Source organism: Halictus rubicundus, chromosome 11, assembly GCF_050948215.1.
Source record: "Halictus rubicundus isolate RS-2024b chromosome 11, iyHalRubi1_principal, whole genome shotgun sequence".
Classification (NCBI taxonomy): domain Eukaryota; kingdom Metazoa; phylum Arthropoda; class Insecta; order Hymenoptera; family Halictidae; genus Halictus; species Halictus rubicundus.
This window is the reverse complement of record NC_135159.1, coordinates 5577600-5599797: the sequence shown is the minus strand read 5'-3', so window position 1 is coordinate 5599797 and position 22198 is coordinate 5577600. Positions and strand designations below refer to the sequence as shown.

At 37.2% G+C, this 22198-nt stretch overlaps 1 protein-coding gene across 11 annotated transcripts in view; it reads right to left on the bottom strand.

Moving 5' to 3' along the window:
- Positions 1–3487: 3487 nt before the first annotated feature.
- The window catches only part of LOC143358660 (dystrophin, isoforms A/C/F/G/H), a 930016-nt gene continuing 911305 nt past the window's right edge, over positions 3488–22198 (bottom strand). For 10 of the 11 annotated variants that reach the window (XM_076795970.1, XM_076795971.1, XM_076795965.1 and 7 more), the window contains 11 exons: positions 15047–15306; positions 13253–13411; positions 10455–10591; positions 9516–9720; positions 9298–9383; positions 8884–9211; positions 8678–8789; positions 7366–8004; positions 7168–7282; positions 5740–5847; positions 3488–4764 (listed from right to left, as the gene is read on the bottom strand). In XM_076795970.1, coding sequence (XP_076652085.1) covers positions 4664–4764; positions 5740–5847; positions 7168–7282; positions 7366–8004; positions 8678–8789; positions 8884–9211; positions 9298–9383; positions 9516–9720; positions 10455–10591; positions 13253–13411; positions 15047–15306 — 2250 coding nt within the window. In that variant the 3' untranslated portion in view covers positions 3488–4663. The remainder of the gene's footprint in view (positions 4765–5739; positions 5848–7167; positions 7283–7365; positions 8005–8677; positions 8790–8883; positions 9212–9297; positions 9384–9515; positions 9721–10454; positions 10592–13252; positions 13412–15046; positions 15307–22198) is intronic. The other variant, XM_076795967.1, reaches the window with a different exon arrangement.

The window sequence follows — 22198 nt, the reverse complement described above, 5'->3', positions numbered from 1 at the left end:
GTAATTTTAAGTAGCAAAAATATTAGAAAAATTTAAACATACCACTATATTATTTTCCATCTCCTGAACATAATAAGAAAGGAAATAAATGTCTATTTCACTTCACAGTTCGTTGCAATTCAGGTAAAAAATTTTTATTTTGCATAAAGATGTGCAGTCTATTAATAACATATATCCAAGGAAATAAGTTTGTTGAATAATTCTCCATAATCTCAATAATCGCAAAAAATTGAAAATGTTAGAACCCGTCATTTTGCTGGGTCCCGTAAACCCAGCGTTATAAGAAAATGATTGAACTTCTTCTAAGTGCATGCAGCTTGGTCATTAGCAAGCCTATTAATAGCAGACTTCCGGTAGGTAATGTGTTAAGATGCTGGGAGTAAAATAGGGTAGATAAGGGTCACATTTTTGGTAAGCTAGCTCGAGCCATCGACGATACGTTCCATAACAGAGAGCTTTGATGATCGGCCTCCGTCAAGCCTAGCGTTCATTAAAATTTCTGCTTACGTATTTTCGTATACGTGTCACGTATCGATGACTCAATCGCCGGCACTTCAAGTCCAATGTATAATCTCTGGAAACACGCCTTTTGATCAAGGAACACTCTACTCATGTACGATATTACAAGCTGTAATGATTTCATTTTGAAAACGAAGTACATTATCAACGTTATTTAAAAGATTAACGTACATTTTTATGCGATAACACATGGGTTTTAGATTCCGCGCTTAATCGAGTACTTGGAGCAGGTAAGAAAATATTTTGTACGGCTTCTATGTTGGAATACCGCTTGTTGCTAGGTAGCCTAGAAATATTTTGAAATAACGGCAGTAAATTATTTCAAATCATTTTAATTATCTTCATTATTTTAGATTATTTTGTGGCAATTATTTTTGTAAAAATAACAAAATTATTAGTAAGAGAGATATTATAATTATTAATAAGCATAACGGGGCACCTTGATTATAGATGTTTAATGTATTCAAGTTTTTCTTGAATGATTTTCAAATTAAATGTGAGCGGAAACTTACCTGTTCTATCTATGTTTCTATTAAATTTATAGCAAATTAATGGTTTAGTTAACACACTTGATGCTTCGATTTTTAAATTTAGTATTCGTTTTAAATTTAGTATTCAACTTGTTTTGCAATTCTGAAAAATACATTTCAATATGATTTTTCTTTTCCTCTGGAATTGCATAAAATTGAGTAGGCAAAGAAATTCAAAATTCGGTCTCAAAATTGAACAAATTGAAAAATTGAGGATTACAAATGAAAGAAATGAGAATTCTAAAAATTCGCCGTTATTTTTAGCGCAGTGAGTTTAATATGGGAAGGCAAAGAAAAATAAATAGTTCACTATTTTTAGTTTGAACTTCGAATGAGAAGGAATTGCAATGGTGGGTATATCCTTATATGCTTCCTGCAGAGGACACGGTTCGGTAAAAAATTCAAATCTCACCTGGGCGTTACGCCACTGCGTGGGACGATGCACAGTCCAGTCGAGCAATGCACCAAGGTCGAGGCCACGTATACTCGAGAGAGTGCATCTTGCTCGTGCACGCGTGCGGCCAACACGCATCCCGCGTTCACGCTATTCGTCGCACGCAAACCAGTGTTAAGTGCAAGGACCTCCCCTTGCGTGTTTCAGAAATGCTTGCTAATTTGATGATCGCGTTTCACTTTTCCTATGCAATTTCTACAATAGAGAATGCTCCGATCCCTTTGTCCATTATACTTAACTCTAGGCAATATTTCGCGCGGAGACTCGTTAAATACAAACTGCCCGAAATTTCTATATAGCCACCATGTTTTTTGATAAATTCTCATTATTATTCCAGACCAATGAATAATTCGTGATTTTATACCATATTGTAATTAATTAAAGAAAGCTTATAACGTTGGTCTCAACAAAATAAATACGTCATTTATTTTATGAGAAACATGGAAATATAATTTAAAAGAACGCTTAATTTCTATAAAGCCACTTGCATTTTTCACAAATAAACTCAAAATTAACCAAAAGTAACCTCCATTTTGTTGAATAACATTATAAATTTGACGTTGATCAAACTATTGAAATACCTACGTTTTTGAAGAGACGTTCACGCTCCATTCACTGCATTAATTCAGTAATTGAGTTGCAATCTTTTCCATTGACATACATTTTTCGTGCTTGCACAGATTTACATTGGAATTTATAACGCGTGCTTTCATATGTGCACCGCTGCATCATCATGTTGGTAAATGAAATTGTCGTCTTCAACATTTTCTACAAATGAAAAAATCATAAGAAAAGTTAAAATGATAAAATCATGTTAATGTTAACATTATTTCCAACAATTCTGTGCCTTTTCCCGAATTTATTTGATGGAACAAATAATCAATTTAATGCAACAAATTGGAGCCTTTCTGACGGTTTTTCGTTTGGTTTCTTTCGCTTCCGTTTTAGATTTCGCTGAATAAGCGCAAACTTATGCGGAATGCTGTATAGTTGGTATAAAAAGTTGATGATGACATCAGAAGAATTTAATCCATTCGAATTTTTTTATCGCTTGCGCAAGTCCTTCAAGCATTATTTTTAAAATTATGATTCATCAAATTAACAAGATATTTCTTTTACAAGATATTATTATATTATATTGTGTATATATTTTTTTCATGCAGTTATATGGATAAGATACGATTGATTTCAAATGCTTTCTATGCGAGTATCGACATCCTATCTTTTACGGCACTGTTTCACGCATGCCAGGTGCAATCACGCCTGACCAACTCGATCCTTTCTTGCTCGTCGATTCACTTACGATTTCCATCGAAGGATGATTAAAACCGGATCGAATTAAAACCGGTCAAGGTGACGTCCTTGCTACCTAGATGGTCTTCGGGTCGAAGAATTCGGTTTTATGAGACCTAATTGATCAATCTACTTCATTGAAATAAATTTTTGTGCTTAATCCTTTATTAAAAATGCACTGTAATTGTAAATGTATTTAAGAATATATGAAGATATCACTGTAATTTTATATTTATTTAAAAGCATATGAAGATACTACTGTAATTTTAAATGTATTTAAAAATATATTTTTATATAGAAAAGAAGCTTGTAAATATGGTATACTATTGTGCATGCATGTCGAGCTGATTTTCAATCTTTATGTCAATGTCAATAACTGGGTCCCCAAGCATTCTTTCAATTACTTTTTAAATTTTCTTCAATGTTTTTCCTAGTTAATAACAAGATTTTTATGTTCTTGGGTGATCGCAGAATAGATTACATTTGAGTTATAAAAATATGCTTTGAAACTATCAAGTCTAACATCATATTGAATATCGTAGAAAATTTTAGTTATTGACACAGGGATGAAACACAATACAATTTTTATAATAAATATACATTTTTTAAATTTTCTCAACTATTTCAGAATTTGACCAGAGGTAAAGGTCTCGTTTTTCTTGAGAAGAAACAACCACTCGCGTAGGGAAGATTATTTTCTAGACAACTTTATTACATATCAGAATACAGCCTACAGTTTGTAAATTAGATACTTATCGATATACTCTTAAATATAAGTAACATCCGGCAGGCTTAAATAAGAGACATTGCCATCTAAAGTCCATTAAAAAATATGAAAAAACGATTGCAACCGGATAAAATATAAATCTGAAGAGTCATAATGCACATTGCTTTGCTTCTTGTTTTCTTTTATTATCGATTACAAAAAAGTCCCCAGTGTGTTGGCGTGATTATGTATATATGTATGTATATGTATCTGTATCTGTATATGTATATGTATATGTAATATGTATGATCGCGCGAGCGCGTGTAACGATATGTACTGTGTCCGCGTATATATGTGCGTGTTAGATGGAAAATTCAAGTTTTCTGTTCAACACTTGTCACGGATAGATACCAGACAAACATGAGCGAGCCACTGTTGAATATGGATATCCATTCCCGTTTTTTCCTCGCGTTTTCCAATTTCCTCCGCGTGTATCGTCTAGATTCATAACATGTACATTGTGTTTATGTTAGAATGTCGAGGAAGAGCCCGTGGCAGTGAACAGAATGGGTATGTAAATGTAACCTACGATCTATAATAGATTATGTGATTTGATACATTGCTTTTGCATGCATTCTTAATGATACTTTTTTTTTTAATCCTTTCATGATAATTCATTTTATAATCATTATATTCATCTTCGTTAATTCTTTTTTTTTTCTTTTTATCGTCGTTCGTCGTATAGATTAACTAGCAAGCATATAACAACTGACACTTTGAATTTTTCCCCCTTTTATCTCTCGCACGATTAGTCTCAATGATATGACGTGTCAATATGTAGTAAAGTTACTCTCAGGGGCCCGCCAAAGCCAAACCATAAATTGTCTTATTAATATAATTTAGCTATACAACGGTGTATATCAAAACTTATAAAATACCCAAAACCACTATGGCGGCGCCCCTGACCCTGCATTTGCGCGATATATCGTTTCTCTGATATGCGTTTAGAACCAGACTTCTTATTGGTCGCTGATGATAAAAGATTCGAAGGTTCGTCGATTTTTAATCCGTCTACGGTCGATTCTAATTTCGTTCTTCTTCTCGTTGATGTCGCCCGAACATCCCCAATGGTAACGAAGACCATGGATCTTTTTGCAATCGTTACTTGAAAGCTGGCGGTGGCGCTCTTTGCCCGTTCGTTTTCGACATGTCATCGCCGGTCATCGCCGTCACCAATTCGCCGAGAGGTTTTCCTAAGTCTCCTAAAAGAAACAAATTTACATGTCCCTTTTTTTTCCTCGAATGACTCGCCGGTCCCTTGTGTATTTCCAAGGATCGATAAATTTTTATTACTCGAATTGCGGCCAAATTTTCGACACACCATAGAGAAAACCGATGTAAAAAGAAATTACCTAAAATCTCCTCGTATTTCACTTTTTGGAAATGATTACTCGTGTCGAAAATTTCGTTGCATTTTCTATAGGTAAATATACTTAATCGCCATTTTCGTATGCACACGTACACGAGTGACGAGGGGAATTAGTAAATATTCGAAATGTAGGATTTGATTTGGGTGTTGCAGAAAAAATATCGTTCTTCTGTTGCAATAAATATCGAAAACTGTACGCAATTTGGAAATTCAATCCAAACTGTCTACATTAATTATACTTATTTTTAAAGCATAATGATGATTAAAAAAGAGATATATAACATATATAGTAACTGATTTTAATGAAAACAATTTAATATCTCTTTTGTAATATTGTGCTTTAAAAGTAAGTGTGATTAATATAGGTACAGTAATTGGTACCCCACAGTAATTGAGTCCCTTATCTTCATGTTAATTTTATAGAAACGACATTTTGTTCGCACCATCCGAAAAATATGTACCTATAGTGGCAAGAAGCGATGAGCTGAGAATTATGAGATATGATTTGGATAAGCACAATGCATGATCGTGTATGATCGAGCATCTTAAACAATTGTATCAGAATATCAATATTAATTTGTATTCAACAATTTAATGTGACCATGAGTTTGCACGGATAGAAAATCCAGCAGGAAAAGAAGCATTGAGAGTCTCACCTTACATCCATCCTGTGGCGTGAAAAAAAATAGGAATGCATTGTCATTGTTAAGCAGAACTGGGTCGTGCATAGAATGTTCGAGATGAAGAAGTTCGCTTAAGGAAACATAAATATGATTTAGATTAAATAGTTAACCAAGAAGAAACGAACCTGCCATATGTAAGAGATTGCCCACATTATGGGCAACGCTGTGAGAATGCGGTGGCGGTGGTGGCCTCTCTAAACTGCTCACTCTTCCCTCGTTCGAGCCTCCACCACCTACGCCCATACACCCATACCGATAAGCTTGTGATAACGTTCTTGTTAATATGCGTTAATATGCGTTACAGTTTGTTAATTGGTTGTTTGCTAATAGTTGCATCGTTGCGATAACTGTTTTCAACGCGATTCAACTAGACAAAGCTGTATTAAAGATATGCAGGCTACGGGACTCAATTACTGTCGGGGTACCAATTACTGTGCCTATATTAATCATACTTATTTTTGAAGAATAAGAAATATTAAAAAAGAGATATATAACGTATATGTTAACAGATTTCAATGAAACATTTAATATCTCTCCTTTATTATTCATTATGCTTTAAAAATAAGTATAATTCATATAGGCATAATGATTGGGATCCCCATAGTAATTGGGTCTCTTACTACATCTTGTATACGAGTGAGAAAGTACTAAACCATTGTAACTCTATTTATTTTCAACTGATACGTGTGCTTTTGTCAGAAATTGTCGAATGTATACCTGAATGCAACATTAAGGGCCCCATTAGAGGGAGGGAAAACGGAATTTTATTTAAACTTCTAAATTATATAATTTGAAGTTTCATGTATTTTCAATAACTTAATTCCGTTTTCCCTCCTACAGAAAGGTTTACTCCGATTTTTCCTGATATTTGCTCTTAGAGCAAGGTTAGGTCCGCTCTTAGTGCGATCGACCTGCCCTCTACAACGAAGTCAAGGTTTGGCCCCAATTTGGTATGGAATTTTGGCTGTAAACTTTGCACTCAAATACCGAGCCTAATGCGGCGACAAATGCATAGGAATTTGTAGGCAAATTTTGTTGCCAAATTCATAGTAAGTTGTGTACTGGTGGGTTACATATTCCTGCATGGGTTAAGAAACGATTTCTCAAAACTATTTTGATATTACCACTAAACTATACAGGGTAATTCTGAGGAAACAGCTTGTAACACTTTAGTTGATACACCTTGTATATTAACAATGTTCTCAAGAACCTGTAGAATGCGAATCGCCGTATAATTTTCAGAATTTTGTCAATGAAATTTTCCAAAACATTTGCTCAAATTGTATATTTTTAACTGAAAATGTAGCCTCTTCATCATCCCCTAGCGTAAGGATCGCTAAGTAAATGAAAATACTCAATTGCGTTAAATAAAGATTGGTGATAAATGGAAATCTAAATTTTCGAAATATATCAGGTGGTTGCATACGACATAATCAATTTGAACCGACGACTTGAAATTACGAATTCAACATGTCATACGCAACAACCTAATACATATTTCCTTCGTGAAATCCGTTTTCGGGTCAGTTACTAGTACTCTAGCAGCAACAAACCTGGAGAATCATGGTAGTGACCATTCATCTTCGCTGGAGAATCGGTAGCCAGCTGGGACGCAGTTACGCTTCGTGTTTGCAAGGTGCCCGTTTTCGACGGCGATGAAGCGTTCGGCTGCAATAACAATGAAGCATGCTCGTCAAATCTGTGGTACACACAACGGTGTCGTAACGCTAACGAAACAAGATCCCACTCACCTCGTCTAGGAGCTGTCTGAGTCTCTGCAGCTGCGCCTCGAGTTGCCTGTTGTGATCCTCCAGTATCTGCATGCGCGCCTCTAATCTGCCTTTATGTTGTCTCAACAATTTAGCCTCGGCGATCATGTCGCAGTCGGGTTGCCGATTGCCGTGGCCGTCCTCGGGCGTGGAGCCCGGCGTCTGTTTCGAGCGTAGCCGTTCGTATTCCGCTTGGAGCGTCGCGTTCTCTTCTTCGAGCTCGCGGATCATCGCTTCGAGCTCCTCCCTTTGCTCGGCGTCGATGGCGGCCATCACTTGCACGGGGCTTCGCGGCACGTTCACGTTGTCGCCGCCGTTCAAGCTCTGGCAATAATGGGCGATCAGCTGATGCTCGTCGTCGCTGTCCGGCGTTGAGTTGCTTCGGGTGCGCGACAGCTCGACCTCCGCCAGCCGGGAGGCGTACATTTCTAATCGAGAATGCATGTCCTGGCTGAGGGAGCTGTGCTGAGGCGACGGCGCCGGGCTCTCCAGCGCATCCCCCTCGAGCACCGTCTGCACTGGCAAATAACCAACCCGCGGGTGTTTCTTGAAGTATCTCTTCGACTTGAATTTGTTCCGAACTGCTCTTGAGAAGTCGCGCAGGTCCTCTCCAGATGTAGTCTGCGCCAAATAAATAAACAGATATTATTGCACCGAGTCATGGACACTGACGTCTCATCCTATATATAGAAGATACGATATGGCGCGGCGCAATACTCCGCGAAACAACCTACAGAATTTAGACTTCGATTTCGGCCGTTCACCTTCGCGTTGCTTGCCTATATACACTATACACACTACTCTGTGTGAGGAGTAAGGTAAAAGTGTGAATAGACACAGCGATTATGCGAAACGTCATCGGACACTCGAGGAAGGAGTCATTCAGTATTCAGGGATATATAATATCTTTGAATTCTATGGCTCTGCGGTCTGCATTGTGGTTTCGGACCAAAATCCTTTAGCTTTACAGATAGCTTCACGAAAAACTTCTTTCGTAATTTTGTAAGTTGAAGATAATGTTTTAGAGGCAGAAGCATGAAATTCAAACTGATCACACACACACACTTTAAATTAGAATAACCATTTTATGAATGGAACAAACGATTTCAGATTGTCCGCACAGTCAGAGTTTATTGAATGAGGCGTAATGAACATTTTCGCGAAAAAAAAATTAATAAAAATTGCTTTCTACAACTTTGTCTATCCGGGCCTGTAACCAAAACTTTGATCCTAAGTAATTGGCCAACGTTCGACCAAGTAAGATTGCTGCTCGATCATTGATACGCGTACTCACCGCAGTGCAGTATTCCTGCATCGGATGCGTCAGTTTATGGTTCTTTGCCTTGCGGCCCGAGAAGAAGCAGTTCTGACACATATCGAAGTTGAAGCATTTCAGGCAGCGATATCTGAAATGTTTATATGCTCGTACACGTCGTATGTATAAACCGCCGCCGCGGCGCGGCGATTTGGTGTATGTTCGCCGTGAAAGTTAGGACTTACCTGAACCCGGTGAGGGGATACTCTTTGCATATGTTACATTTCGCTTGATGCTTAGCGCTCTCCGCCGCGGAGAGTCGGTGAAGCACAGGCAGCCAGACCATACTTTGCGGCTCCTGTTGCAGCCAGCTCAAAAAGTGCACCGCTTCTATTTCATTTTTATCCTTTCCTGCCATCTCGAAACAGCTACGAACGCTGGGCTCGATGTTCGATCCACCGAACGCGGCCACTTCCCCTAACTGCCTCGGCACTTGAATGCAGTCGTGCAACAGTAAACCTAGTTTCCGTTGATCCACCAATCTGTTCGGATCAGCGATCAGTCGGAACAGATCTGGAACGGTTGAAATCTCGTTACTCGTGTTCTGTACATAACATTTTCGTCGGGCTCAGGGAAAAATGGTATCAGCGAAAGCTTACATCTATATTTCTCTTCCAAGTGTCCCTTGCACAACAGGACCAATCCTACTTTGAAGGAGAGCACGCGAATCTGGCCGGTTCGTTGACTGGAAAAAGAAAAAATATTATAGAAATCGTTCGGCGAACACACAGTTACGTTTGTCATGCTATTCAATGTAAGGGATTAGCTCGACTCTGTTTGGATTATTTGACGGACAATGACAACCGATTACGCTCACCTATCGTACACGTTGAGGAGCCAATTAATGGCCAAATCGATGCACAACGGCACAGACACCTGCGGCGGATTGTCAGCCGTTATCACTTCGTACAAGGACGTCAGGACTGTCACCATGTCCGGTATGTCGATTAGCTTGTCGTTTTGAGCGCGGAGCCCGTGCGAATCGAACTGTTCCAATGCGGTCGAGAGGCTCAACAGATCCACTGGAAAGGATAATTGGTCGATGAGCGATACATACTGCTTTGCCAGTCTAATTCGAAGCATTTTCTGATTAATCGTTGCGAACGGTGTACGCTCAACAAAGTTTAGGCTCGCTAAGAAATTCAGTTTTTCAACTCTGCCTCGGCAATGAACGAATACAGACGTGAACTTTTTTAAAATTGAACCATATAGACGGGATTATTTTTGTATACAGTGTTTACTCGATATATGTCCAAAACACGGGTCTAGCCACGGACATACATCGGCCAGGAGATACTATTCTTTGATCCACACGACCTTACATTGACAGGACAGTTCTGAGACTTTAATGGGCTAGGCATTTGAGACATATATCGAGTAAACATCTATTGTTTACCTTGTATTCTTTTTGTGTACAATTTTCTTACTCTATTTTGTCAGATTACTTTTCGTGCCCATCACTATCTTAGAATATACTTTATACTTGCAAAAATGTCTTGACGTTCAAGCGGCTGGATTTTTAAATTTCGCATAAAGACGGAATGCATGCGCCAGCCGAATGATTAAGCACTGCTATCTTCTAAAGCGAAATAGAACGCGGCAGATGAGACCCATTGACAACGCTGAGGCGTTCTCGTTGCAGCAAGACATGATTAATCGAGAAAATTGTGGCGATTAATGAACGCGCCCGGAGCGAACTAATCTCTACCACACGAGCTAGACCGATAGAAGCTTGCCAGCCCAGCGAAATACTCACGGCACAATCGCTTCTGAACGGTGCGCAGCTTGATCGCGGTCCTGTATGCGGAGAATCGTACTTCATTCAGGTCCGCTAGAGAAGACATCAGCTCTATCATTTTCGGATGATCCCAATGGGTGGTCTCCGACTGATGGCTGGAAACGTATCAGGATTAGGAAACGAGCCCAAGCACTTAGCGGGGAAGCGGAGGATTAAGAAATTAATGAAATTTGGCAGCGAGAAGGATCTCGCGGATAGAAGTTGCCCAAGTTGACGTTCGTCCGGAACTTTGTTTAATCTTTACGAAATCCAAGCGATTCTTGGCTCGGACCGCATTTTAAGTATTTATCTACGGTTCGGGGAACTCGAACGTTCGAAATCCCGAGAGATTCTTCAACCGGGAAGGCACGGTTAGGTATAGACAGACCTGGGCAAATTTTACTTGCAATGAAAATAAGAAATAACTATTCGAAATCACTTATTTCGCATCGTTATTTGAAAATGAAAATAATAGTGATTTGTTTGAAATAATAGCAATTTCAAATAGTATTTTGATACTTCTTTATTTCAAGTAGATCTCGGCAAATTTTATTTCAAGTGAAATTTTATTTATTTTCAATACTTTTACTTGTAAATAAAAATAATATTGATTTATTTGAAATAATAGCAACTTCAAATCGTATATTCTTGGACACATTTTATTTAAAATGAAAATAAGATATAATTATTCGAAATCATTTATTTCGCACCGTTATTTGAAAATGAAAATAATAGTGATTTATTTGAAATAATAGCAACTTCAAATAGTATATTCCTGGACAAATTTTATTTAAAATGAAAATAAGATATAATTATTTGAAATCATTTGTTTCGCACCGTTATTTGAAAATGAAAATAATAGTGATTTATTTGAAATACTAGCAACTTCAAATCTCGTATATTCTTGGACAAATTTTATTTAAAATGAAAATAAGATATAATTATTCGAAATCATTTGTTTCGCACCGTTATTTGAAAATGAAAATAATAGTGATTTATTTGAAATAATAGCAACTTCAAATAGTATATACCTGGACAAATTTTATTTAAAATGAAAATTAGATATAATTATTCGAAATCATTTATTTCGCATCGTTATTTGAAAATGAAAATAATATTGATTTATTTGAAATAATAGCAACTTCAAATCGTATATTCTTGGACAAATTTTATTTAAAATGAAAATAAGATATAATTATTCGAAATCATTTGTTTCGCACCGTTATTTGAAAATGAAAATAATAGTGACTTATTTGAAATAATAGCAACTTCAAATCTCGTATATTCTTGGACAAATTTTATTTAAAATGAAAATAAGATATAATTATTCGAAATCATTTGTTTCGCACCGTTATTTGAAAATGAAAATAATAGTGACTTATTTGAAATAATAGCAATTTCAAATAGTATATTATCTCTATATTTCATTATTTCAAGTTTGTCAACAGAAATAATCCTCAAAATAATGTGCAACAAAGGGTGCCTGTATAAATTGGACTCAAAACTGATAATCTGGTTAGTTGATACAATTTTGAAGAACAATTTCACTGTTATCTGTAATAATTATTTCAAATAATTATAAAATAAAATAACATTCTGTTCGAAATGATATTTCAAGCAATGGTATTCCAAAAGTGATCACAGGCATGGAAATAATTATAAAGTAAAATAACATGGTATTTTAAATAATATTTCAAATAACGTTATTTCCGCAGTGCCCAGATCTGGATATTACCCAATCCTTTTTTAGAAATTTCTTTATCCTTTTATCCTGTCTCACTATCATTTTTGTAAAATGATCGCAAATTGATATCGCAAAATTGATAGAGTGAATTACTAATAGAATTCGTAATAGTAGAAAAATATTTTTGAAAATATGCCAGAAAAAATTAACAAGTTAAAGTTTGAATAGTCTATTGATAGTCTATACTATCATCGTCAAAACACAGGGGATAGACATTTTCTTATTACGAAAGAAACATCGTCGTCTTGTATCGAATGAAAGCTGTATACTCAAAGAAATAAAGTTGAATAATTCCCAAATGGATGATACATCTGTACAATTTCGATATTCGTAAATAAAAAATAGTAACACGTCGTTTTGACGGGTCCCATAAATCTATTGTTAAGCAGTTGAATCAAGTATACAGGGTGTCCCAAAAATGCTGTACTTCCTTGAAAGGGATGACTTCCTGACATCATTCGAAGTAACTTTTTCCTTTGTTCTTCGCGGCTTCGTTCAGGAGTTATTAACAGAATCCGCTTGCTGTATCCGCGCTCTGATTGGTCAGTGTTTTTCGTTAATAACTCCTTAACAAAGCCGCGGAGAACATTTTCGCAAAGGAAAAAGTTACTTCAAATGACCTTAGGAATCGCCCCTTTCAAGGGAGTACATGTTTGTATATTATACTCATATTTCTCGGAATCTAAATCAACCGAAAGTCTTGTTGATCCTACGTGACTCGTTTCACCCTTCCGGTCTCGACTATTAGATTTTCCACGAATTCGTTCCTCGATTTCTGTCGCTCGAATGCAGAACTTGTACCGTCGAATCTCGCGTAAGTTCTCTCGCGAACGTTAAATTTTCGGTTGCTCCCGCGGCTCCCGCAAACTTCCTGTTGTTTCAAATCACAACTGTCTCATCAATTATTCGTTTGCTTGCGCTAAGATCGCGCCGGCACGAAATTCGACCGGTGGTTCGAGGGGAGGGGGGTTTGGGGGTGGAATTCGGTCGTCAGTTTAAGGTGACTGACTGCGGAGCATGGAAGATCGATTACTTGATATAGTAAGGCACTTTGGCGGGTGTGAGGGCTCTCTCCCATGGTGGTTCCACGCTGCTCGCGAGGAAAGCCTGGCTACCCGGAGTGCTGCCATCCTTTCCAAATCCGCTTAGCAACTTGTAACGCTCGTCAACCGCCACTTGCAGCACCTTCCACCTGCGAAAACACGTGAAAAAGTTACCGTCTCGTGATTTTCCATTCGAACGACCCCCGGAAAACCGAGAAGCAAGCGATTTCTAGGTAAGCATACCTTCGTGCACCATACATCTTCTCGCAAACCGAAATAACAAAGTTAAAGGAATATTGTTGCCGTCGAAAAGTGGCAAGTTTTACTTCGCACGCCTGCGACGTGTCCTTTCACGAGCATTTCTTCGGGTAATCCTTGTTACAATGTTCCGAACATTCGGACATTAATTATGGTTTATTGTCGGAATTGAACTGGATCAGATTTAACATCCCACTACGGTTAACCGGTTGCAAATTTCAGACTAATTGTTACTTATGCCATGTAGCTTTCGGAAAAAAAATAATTTTTATACAATTCTTATGATAATAGAATTTAAAAATGTCCATGTATTCGGTCTCGGCTGATTGAAATCATTTAACAAAGAATTCAATTTTTATTTGGCTCCTACTTCGCACAATTTATGCAGACAATTTTTATTTTGCATCGAGATCCACAGTCTAAAAAATATACCTATTCAAACATGTATTTGAACACGAATTCAAAATTAGAAGTTCAAATATGATTTCCAAGTTCGTACCTATGCAAATAAATCTGAAAAAATTCATGCTTTCGGCAAGTTAAACATAAAATTGAATTGTATTGTATTTTCTTAAATCTTTCATTTTATGTTTCGCAAATTTTGTGTACGCCGTAAATGCACAAAATTCTGCAGTTCTCTAGCGAGGAGGAAATGTGTTGCAGAAAGCATTAACGAAGTAATATTCTTTTAACTATCTATACTATAATATTCTTTTAACTATTTATCTATAGGAGAGCAAATCAGCATCACTGGGAGAAAATATGAAGAAGAGGAATCAAGGCATCATTTTTCCCATACGATGTGGGACAAACTTGACCAACTGTTCTTTTTATTCTCATTTAACGCTAGGTTCACGGAGCATTGACAAGGACTATTTTACATTACTATATAAATATGAGGCAGATGCATTTGTTAACATTTTTAGCGATTTTTATTATAATATATGACTAAAGAAATAAGTTTACTGTATATACTTTTCTACGAGTGCATCTTTACGATCTTAATGATCGTAAATTAAAAAATTTATAACCCGTCATTTCGACAGATCCCGTAATCGTAGTTAATTTTATCTAAAAAAATATCAAACTGTTTCTGTTCTTTAACACTAGGTTTACGGGACCCGTCAAAACGACGGATTCTACTATTTTTAATTTACAATTATTGAGATTGTAATGATGCATCCATGAGGAATTATTAAAAAAATGTGTTTCTTTGGATATATATTATTTAAAAAACGACTAATAATTTGGGTAGACAGATTCTTGTTATATATTTATACAAATTAATGTAAAACAGTCACTCTTGGTAGCGACAGTTAAACCTAGTGTTAAAGTACCATTATAAGAAAATGTAAATGGTTTTAATCACTAAGAAAACAAAATTGTTATTATAGGCTCCCAATGAAGAAGCAACGGCGTCTCTGCCTAAGTTTGGCCGAACTATTTGCAGTTTTCCGGTTCGAGTAGCGCGACAACGACAGCGACAACGTGGTAATCGGAGGAATTTAGTGGAAGTCGGGTTATACCTGGTGTTGAGATCTTCGAGTTTCGCCAGCAAAGCATGAGAAACGATGACGCTGCTCGAGGCGAAGACGCTCGCTTGGTCGTTCGCGTCCTCGATGTTCCTCTGAATGGGCACCAGCCGTTCGCCGAATTTCTGCAATTGCTCCAGAAATTCCGTCGCCTCGTTCGCGTCGCTCGGATTTTGCCAGCCGCTTTGGACCGCCTCGGCGGCGGTCATCCGTGAGGACAGATCCTCGAGCAACTTTTGGAAGACACATATTTTCTGCAATCAAAACGAAAACGGTCCAATTACTCGATTTTCTCTTCCTCCATTTTGTGGCCCTACTTAGCAGCAACGACTACCTCGCGAATTAGTCACCAAATTTTCAGCATAAATCGCATTCTATTATCAGGCAATAGGTTTACTTTCCCACACGTATAAAAGAAATACTAAACTTAAAATAAAAGTTAGAATAAAATTTAAAAATAAAATTAGACGAATTAAATTTGATCTAAATTAAAATAAATCTTCGTTGATTTTTCCCTTATTAATGACTCCCATACCGATACTAATATTTAGAAGATTATTACAGTGAATTCTCGATATATGTCAACAGCAGGGGTCTTGTCAGCGTCGTGTATCGTGCAGGAGACATACTCGAGCCGTGTTATGTTTATACTCCTCGACGGTTATGTGTATACCCCGCGGTAGCGGGGATAATTCCGCGACATTTATCATCCAGGCCTCGGCGACATATATTGAGAATTCACTGTAGTATTCTTTGGGGCAGAAAAGTGTTCGAAGCCTTAGGTGTAACGCGCGTGGCAACTTTTTCTTCCAGCCTGCATGCTGTGAAAAAATAACCTTCCACGCTGAAGTGTTTTACAATTTCGTAAATAACGCGAACCTATGAGGATAATTAATTTATGGATGACAAAGGGTATCTAATTACGAGGGTTTGTTGAAAAAGAAAAAAAAAAAAGAAAGACTAAGCGCAACTGTGCGCTCGCTACAGGTGCAACCACAAGAAAAAAAGACGCTCGCGGAAAGTTAGAGCTCGTTAAAACGTACAACTTTTCCTTCGATGCTCCTCTCGCGAACAGAGTACTAACCACCCCACGGTTGAATGAATAGCTTTGTACGCGGATTCATTCATAATTTTATGCATTTTGTTTACAAGTTAAATTATGTCGAGAGCGCGAACGGGCTAACGGAAAGAAGTTTAAGTTTGCTACAGAAAGTTCCTGCGTACCGCTCGTTGTCTTCGATTTGCATCAATTTTAGCTCTCCTCGCTGAACAAACAATTGCTGGTACACATAATTTTTTAGTAATATAATTTTTAAGAAATCTACTAGATTAAACTGTAATCTACAGATGATAAAAAAAGTCTCCGTACGCTCACAAATTTCTTTTTTTAGAGATCTAGAAAATTTGAATTTTTCATTTAGCAATTATGCAGTGGCGGCTCAAGTCATGTGGAGGCCCCAGCGGTAAAAATTTTAGGGCCCTCACACTCAAGTTAGAAATACAGGGTGAATTCGATAAAGCAGAACACCTAAATATCTCCGTTACTTTTCGTTGTACAAAAAAACTTCGTAGGACAAAGTTACACTGTTTGAAGGGCCGCATATAACGGTGTAAGGGAAAAAAAAATTTCAAGGTCATTTTTATGAGATTTCAAGGTTATCGATGTTTTTTTAAATGGAATGATGTATTTTCGTTAACGTAATGTTGTAGCTGACAAAATAACGAATTCATGCATGTAACACAATATGACCTTCAAATGACCTTCAACCCAGAAAAATGGTATAAATAAAACGTGTAAATTCAACGTGTAAGATTCATTTGATGTATTTCTGTTACGCCAAATGTTCAAAAATATTCCCTTGAGCTGCTATACATTCATTCAGCCGTGAAGTTGCAGAACGTACTGCTGTGTAATTCATTTCTGAGGAAATCGACGCACAAGCCTGGACGATTTTTTCTTTCATGTCGTCTATAGTCGTTGGTGGTTCACTATAAACATCGTCTTTCAGTTTTCCCCATAGATAAAAATCAAGGGGTGTAAGGTCTGGTGAGCGAGCTGGCCATAATACGGGTTCGTTACGTTCAATCCAACGATTTGGAAACTTGTTATTTAAGAATTGTGTTACGACACGGGAAGAATGGGCCGGACATCCGTCATGTTGATACCACATATCTTCACGAATGTTTAAGAGTGTATTTTCCAAGAGAATTGGTAACGATTCTCGTAAAAATGCAATGTATTTTTCTGCATTTAATGTACCGGTAATAAAGTGAGGCCCAATTATTTGGTTATCTAAAATTCCGCACCAAACATTGACGGACCATGGTCTTTGTTTGTCGACTGTCCGTAACCACCGCGGATTTTCAGATGACCAATAATGCAGGTTTTTTGAATTTATTTGCCCGTGATTTGTAAACGAAGCTACATCGGTAAATAATACTTGATTAAAAAATGCTCTATCGTTTATCAATTGTCTCAATCCCCACTGGCAAAAGTTTACACGATTTACAAAGTCTCTACCATGAAGTTCTTGATGAATTGATAGGTGAAAGGGGTGAAATTTGTGTTCCTGGAGTATTTGCACTACACATTTTTGACTAATGCCACTTCCTCGTGCGATTTGCCTCGTACTAGCATGAGGGTTTGTATTCACTGCTGCCAGAACATTAATTGTGTTTGCTTTATTCCTTACAGTCCTCACCTCTGTACGTTTTTTATTTTCGACACTACCAGTTTCACGGAATTTATTTATCAAATTGGAGTAAACGGAAACTGATGGACAATTACGATTAGGAAATCGGTCCTTGTACAACTGCACGGCTTCTCTTAAACACTGTCGACTTTCTCCATAAATGAAAATCATATCAATCTTATCTTCCTTCGAGTAACGCATTGTGAAACGTTCATCGATAAACTGATCGAGAAATCTTAGAAACTGTGGAAATCTGATAGCAAGAAGGTCTTCTGAGTAATTAGTAGTAGATAAACACGATTCTGTACGAACGTATAGGTGAAGGTATATCATAATTGTCCTCCTGTCAACACCGAATCTGTTATTATGTTATGTATTGCGATACATTTGAATGTATAGCAGCTCAAGGGATGTATTTTTGAACATTTGGCGTAACAGAAATACATCAAATGAATCTTACACGTTGAATTTTATTTATACCATTTTTCTGGGTTGAAGGTCATTTGAAGGTCATATTGTGTTACATGCACGAATTCGTTATTTTGTCAGCTACAACATTACGTTAACGAAAATATATCACTCCATTAAAAAAAACATCGATAACCTTGAAATCTCATAAAAATGTCCTTGAAATTTTTTGTTCCCTTACACCGTTATATGTGGCCCTTCAAACAGTGTAACTTTGTCCTACGAAGTTTTGTTGTACAGCGAAAAGTAACGGAGATACTTAGGTGTTCTGCTTTATCGAATTCACCCTGTATAAGTTGCAAGGAAACCTACATAAACTTATTAACAAAAATAAAAGGGAGCCCCACGCGGCCGCTTGGTCCGCTTATCGTTAAACCCTCCACTGACTTAGGGAGATCTGCCCGCTTAATTTTAATGTTCCAAAAGTTAGGATCGCGCTTTCGCGGAGATAAGCTCCGTTTTCATTTGATCGTAATTGAATTCTCGGACAACAAAAAGATGACACGACAGGATCCTTATCAATTAATTCCATCCTCGCTCTTTGAGGAAGAAAATCAAATTTTTGCCCCGGGAAAACATTGGAAACTGTAACCGAAATTCGCGGGCAGGCCATTGCCACGGCGCGACACGATCGTTGTTTCAATTGAATAATATTTATTACGACGGAGCCCGGTCCCTTGCACGAAGGAGAAATATTCCGACGTACACAATGAACCCATTTTACTTGGCTGCTTCGGCGAGGCGCAGCGGTTCACTCTGAAAATAGCGCTTTCCCGCAAACGAGCTGGACGGGCCGTTTCTACGAGAACGACGACGCGTTTGCGGCCCGAAAAGAAAGTTACAAGCGTAATTGTCGGGGCAGAAGTTTATGGTCACGAAAACCACATTTATGGTTTACCGGGTTTCGCGCGGCCGTACGTATACGGGTCAGCCGTGAATAATCGTTCCCGTTAAAATTCGGTAGAAATTGCGGCCAAGTCGCGCGGAATTCGTGCCCACCCAAAAAAAAAAAAGATTTTCGTCTTTGACGTGATAATACCGATTCTGCTGTAAGTGTGCCACCGAAATTACATGCAAACTGTTTGGTAGATGAGAAAATGGTTGAAACGAAAGTTGTATGGTTTCAACAGTAGCGTACAATGTATTAATTAGTTTTTTTTCTATTTTCTTTTTTTATCGAGATGTAAAGGTCACATTGGATCTCTTTATCATAAAGGATACATTTTCATATTCCGATTGAAGAGAGAATTGAACCCTGAATACAAAACTGTAAGGGTATATAGGACGAAAAAGTAATAGTTATCGAGATTATTCTCCAGAAATGATTTTTAATGTAAAATAGAGACAAACTAATTATTACACTGTGCTCCGAAATCATACAACTTTCGTTGAAACCATTTTCTCATACCTCGTATACAAATTTTTTTGTAATCGTATAATAATTATTGCTGAGGTTACAATTTTTAAAATATATCTAAAGTGGGGGAAAAATATATCTATATCTAGAACATGAAGGCACAGTTGGAAATTTACAGTTTTTACTCAATATATGTCCAAAACACGGGTCTAGTCACGAACATATATCGGCCAGGAGATACTATTCTTTGATCCACCTTACACTCCACCGCGACCGAGTAGTGGGGATAATATCGTGACATTTATCGGCCATGCCTCGGCGACATATACAGAGAATTCACTGTATCTACATCTAGAACATGAAGGCACAGTTGGAAAGTTTAATTTCTCAGAGAAATTCGAATTTCTGAAAAAGTGATTGAATTGGTTCAAATAGTTGATGTTACGAATACGGTTTGTGTAATAAAGTTACATCGTATACACATTAGACTGCAAGCAAAGACTGCACTACTTTATCGGCGAAACCCGAATTCCTCTTTTTTTTAACGCATTGAGCAAAAGGACAAAGGACGGTTAACAGACACGAAGCAACGCAGTCTTTTTTTCTACAGCAATAAATTACGTTCAACGATGAAACGGTGGAACAGATTGCATCGCGAGCTCGCGGGACAAAAGAGGGCGCAACAATAACCCTTAAACAACACCTAACATCCCTTTTCAGCCGGGTCTGACGACCCGAAAAGCATCCAGTCGCGCTCTCCATTCATTCGATTACCGTCCATTCAACCGTTCCGCCCTTCCATTGGCCGTTTCTCGTCGCCACCTTTTCGCAGTCTAACCTCGGCAGAGCGAACGGTGGTTGGCGACGAAAGGGACGGACAACCATCGCTGCAGAGAAAATGATTCACACGGCACACGGACGCTTTTCCGTGCGAACTTCGAAATTCTCTTCGCGACGGGAACTAAAATTCAGGGGTAACCTCAACTACCATGAAATAAAGCATTAAACAGTTACAGAGGCTGTTACGTTAAAAATGGTTTCCCAGATTCAATTTCGACGATATTCTGTTATTTATTTGTTGGGATGCTCCGAAATTTCCACGAAACGAGCAAATTGACTTTCACTAATGATAGGAAGGATATTGGAACAAATGGAGGCTTCTGAAAATTAGGCTACATCCACCAGAATGAAACAGATCATTTTCTTCTATTAAAAGCTTTACTTGGATAAATGGAAAACGTTATTATTAGAAATTTACTTACTTATTAGAAATATTACTAAATTAATATAAGATATTAGAAAATATTATTACTAATATTGATTAGAAATATTATTAATTTAGCATAAGGTATTATAAAACGTTATTATTAATATTTATTAGAAACATTATTAATTTAATATCAAATATTGTAAATTATTATTAATATTTATTAGAAATATTATTAATTTAACATAAGATGTTATAAAATATTATTGGTAACGTTTATTAGAAATATTATTAGTTTGAGATAAGTATTATGAAATATTTTTGTTGATATTTAGTAGAAATATTATTAATTTAATATCAAATATTGTAAAATATTATTATTAATATTTATTAGAAATATTATTAATTCAATATAACATGTTATAAAATATCATTGGTAACGTTTATTAGAAATATTATTAGTTTAAGATAAGATATTATGAAATATTTTTGTTGATATTTAGTAGAAATATTATTAATTTAATATCAAATATTGTAAAATATTATTATTAATATTTATTAGAAATATTATTAATTCAATATAACATGTTATAAAATATCATTGGTAACGTTTATTAGAAATATTATTAGTTTAAGATAAGATATTATGAAATATTTTTGTTGATATTTAGTAGAAATATTATTAATTTAATATAAGATATTATTATTACGAATATTATTGAATTTAATTTAGTTCTTATTAGAAAAGTAGAAACTAACGAAACCAATGAAGGTTCACAGCTTGGTTATAATTTCTTTTGTTGCAGTTTTTCGAAAAAGCTCTATTTCTTATCAGTTATCCAATTTTCACCGAGTTCAATTACGTTTTTGCACCTCCTTCCATCGCACACTGGGGCTGCAACCTAATTGCGGATGTCGACCTCAACAGATATGGCTTTTACGGTTCGGTGCTCGCAGCGGTTCGAACGGAAAGCGGAAAGTTCGAGAGCTGACAATAAAAAAGGAAAATGATGGGGCGAGGGGAGGGGGGCAGAAAGAACAGCGAAGAAAGGGAGAATGAAGAGGAGAAGGGCGAAGGACAGGACTGGAGGGAAATACGAGAACGGAGACGGAGTGAACGGCGAAGGGAGTAGGGAAAAGTGGGAATAATAGGCAGAATGAATAAAGAAAGGGGAGAGAAAGGCGTAAACAGAGGACGCAGAAGGGAAAGTCGGTTAGAGCGAAGCGGGAAAGAAGGGGAAATGGGGAAAGAGCAACGAGGAGAACGAAGGAAGCCAAGGGGTTGGGTTGTACGGCGAGAAAAGGGTTGGGAGGAGGCTGCATTTGCATTCCAAATAAACGTCGACGACGGTCGCTAAATCGCTCTAATTAGTCGTCCCGCTATGAAAGTACTTTTAAGCGGCGCTTGTTCGGCATCCAGC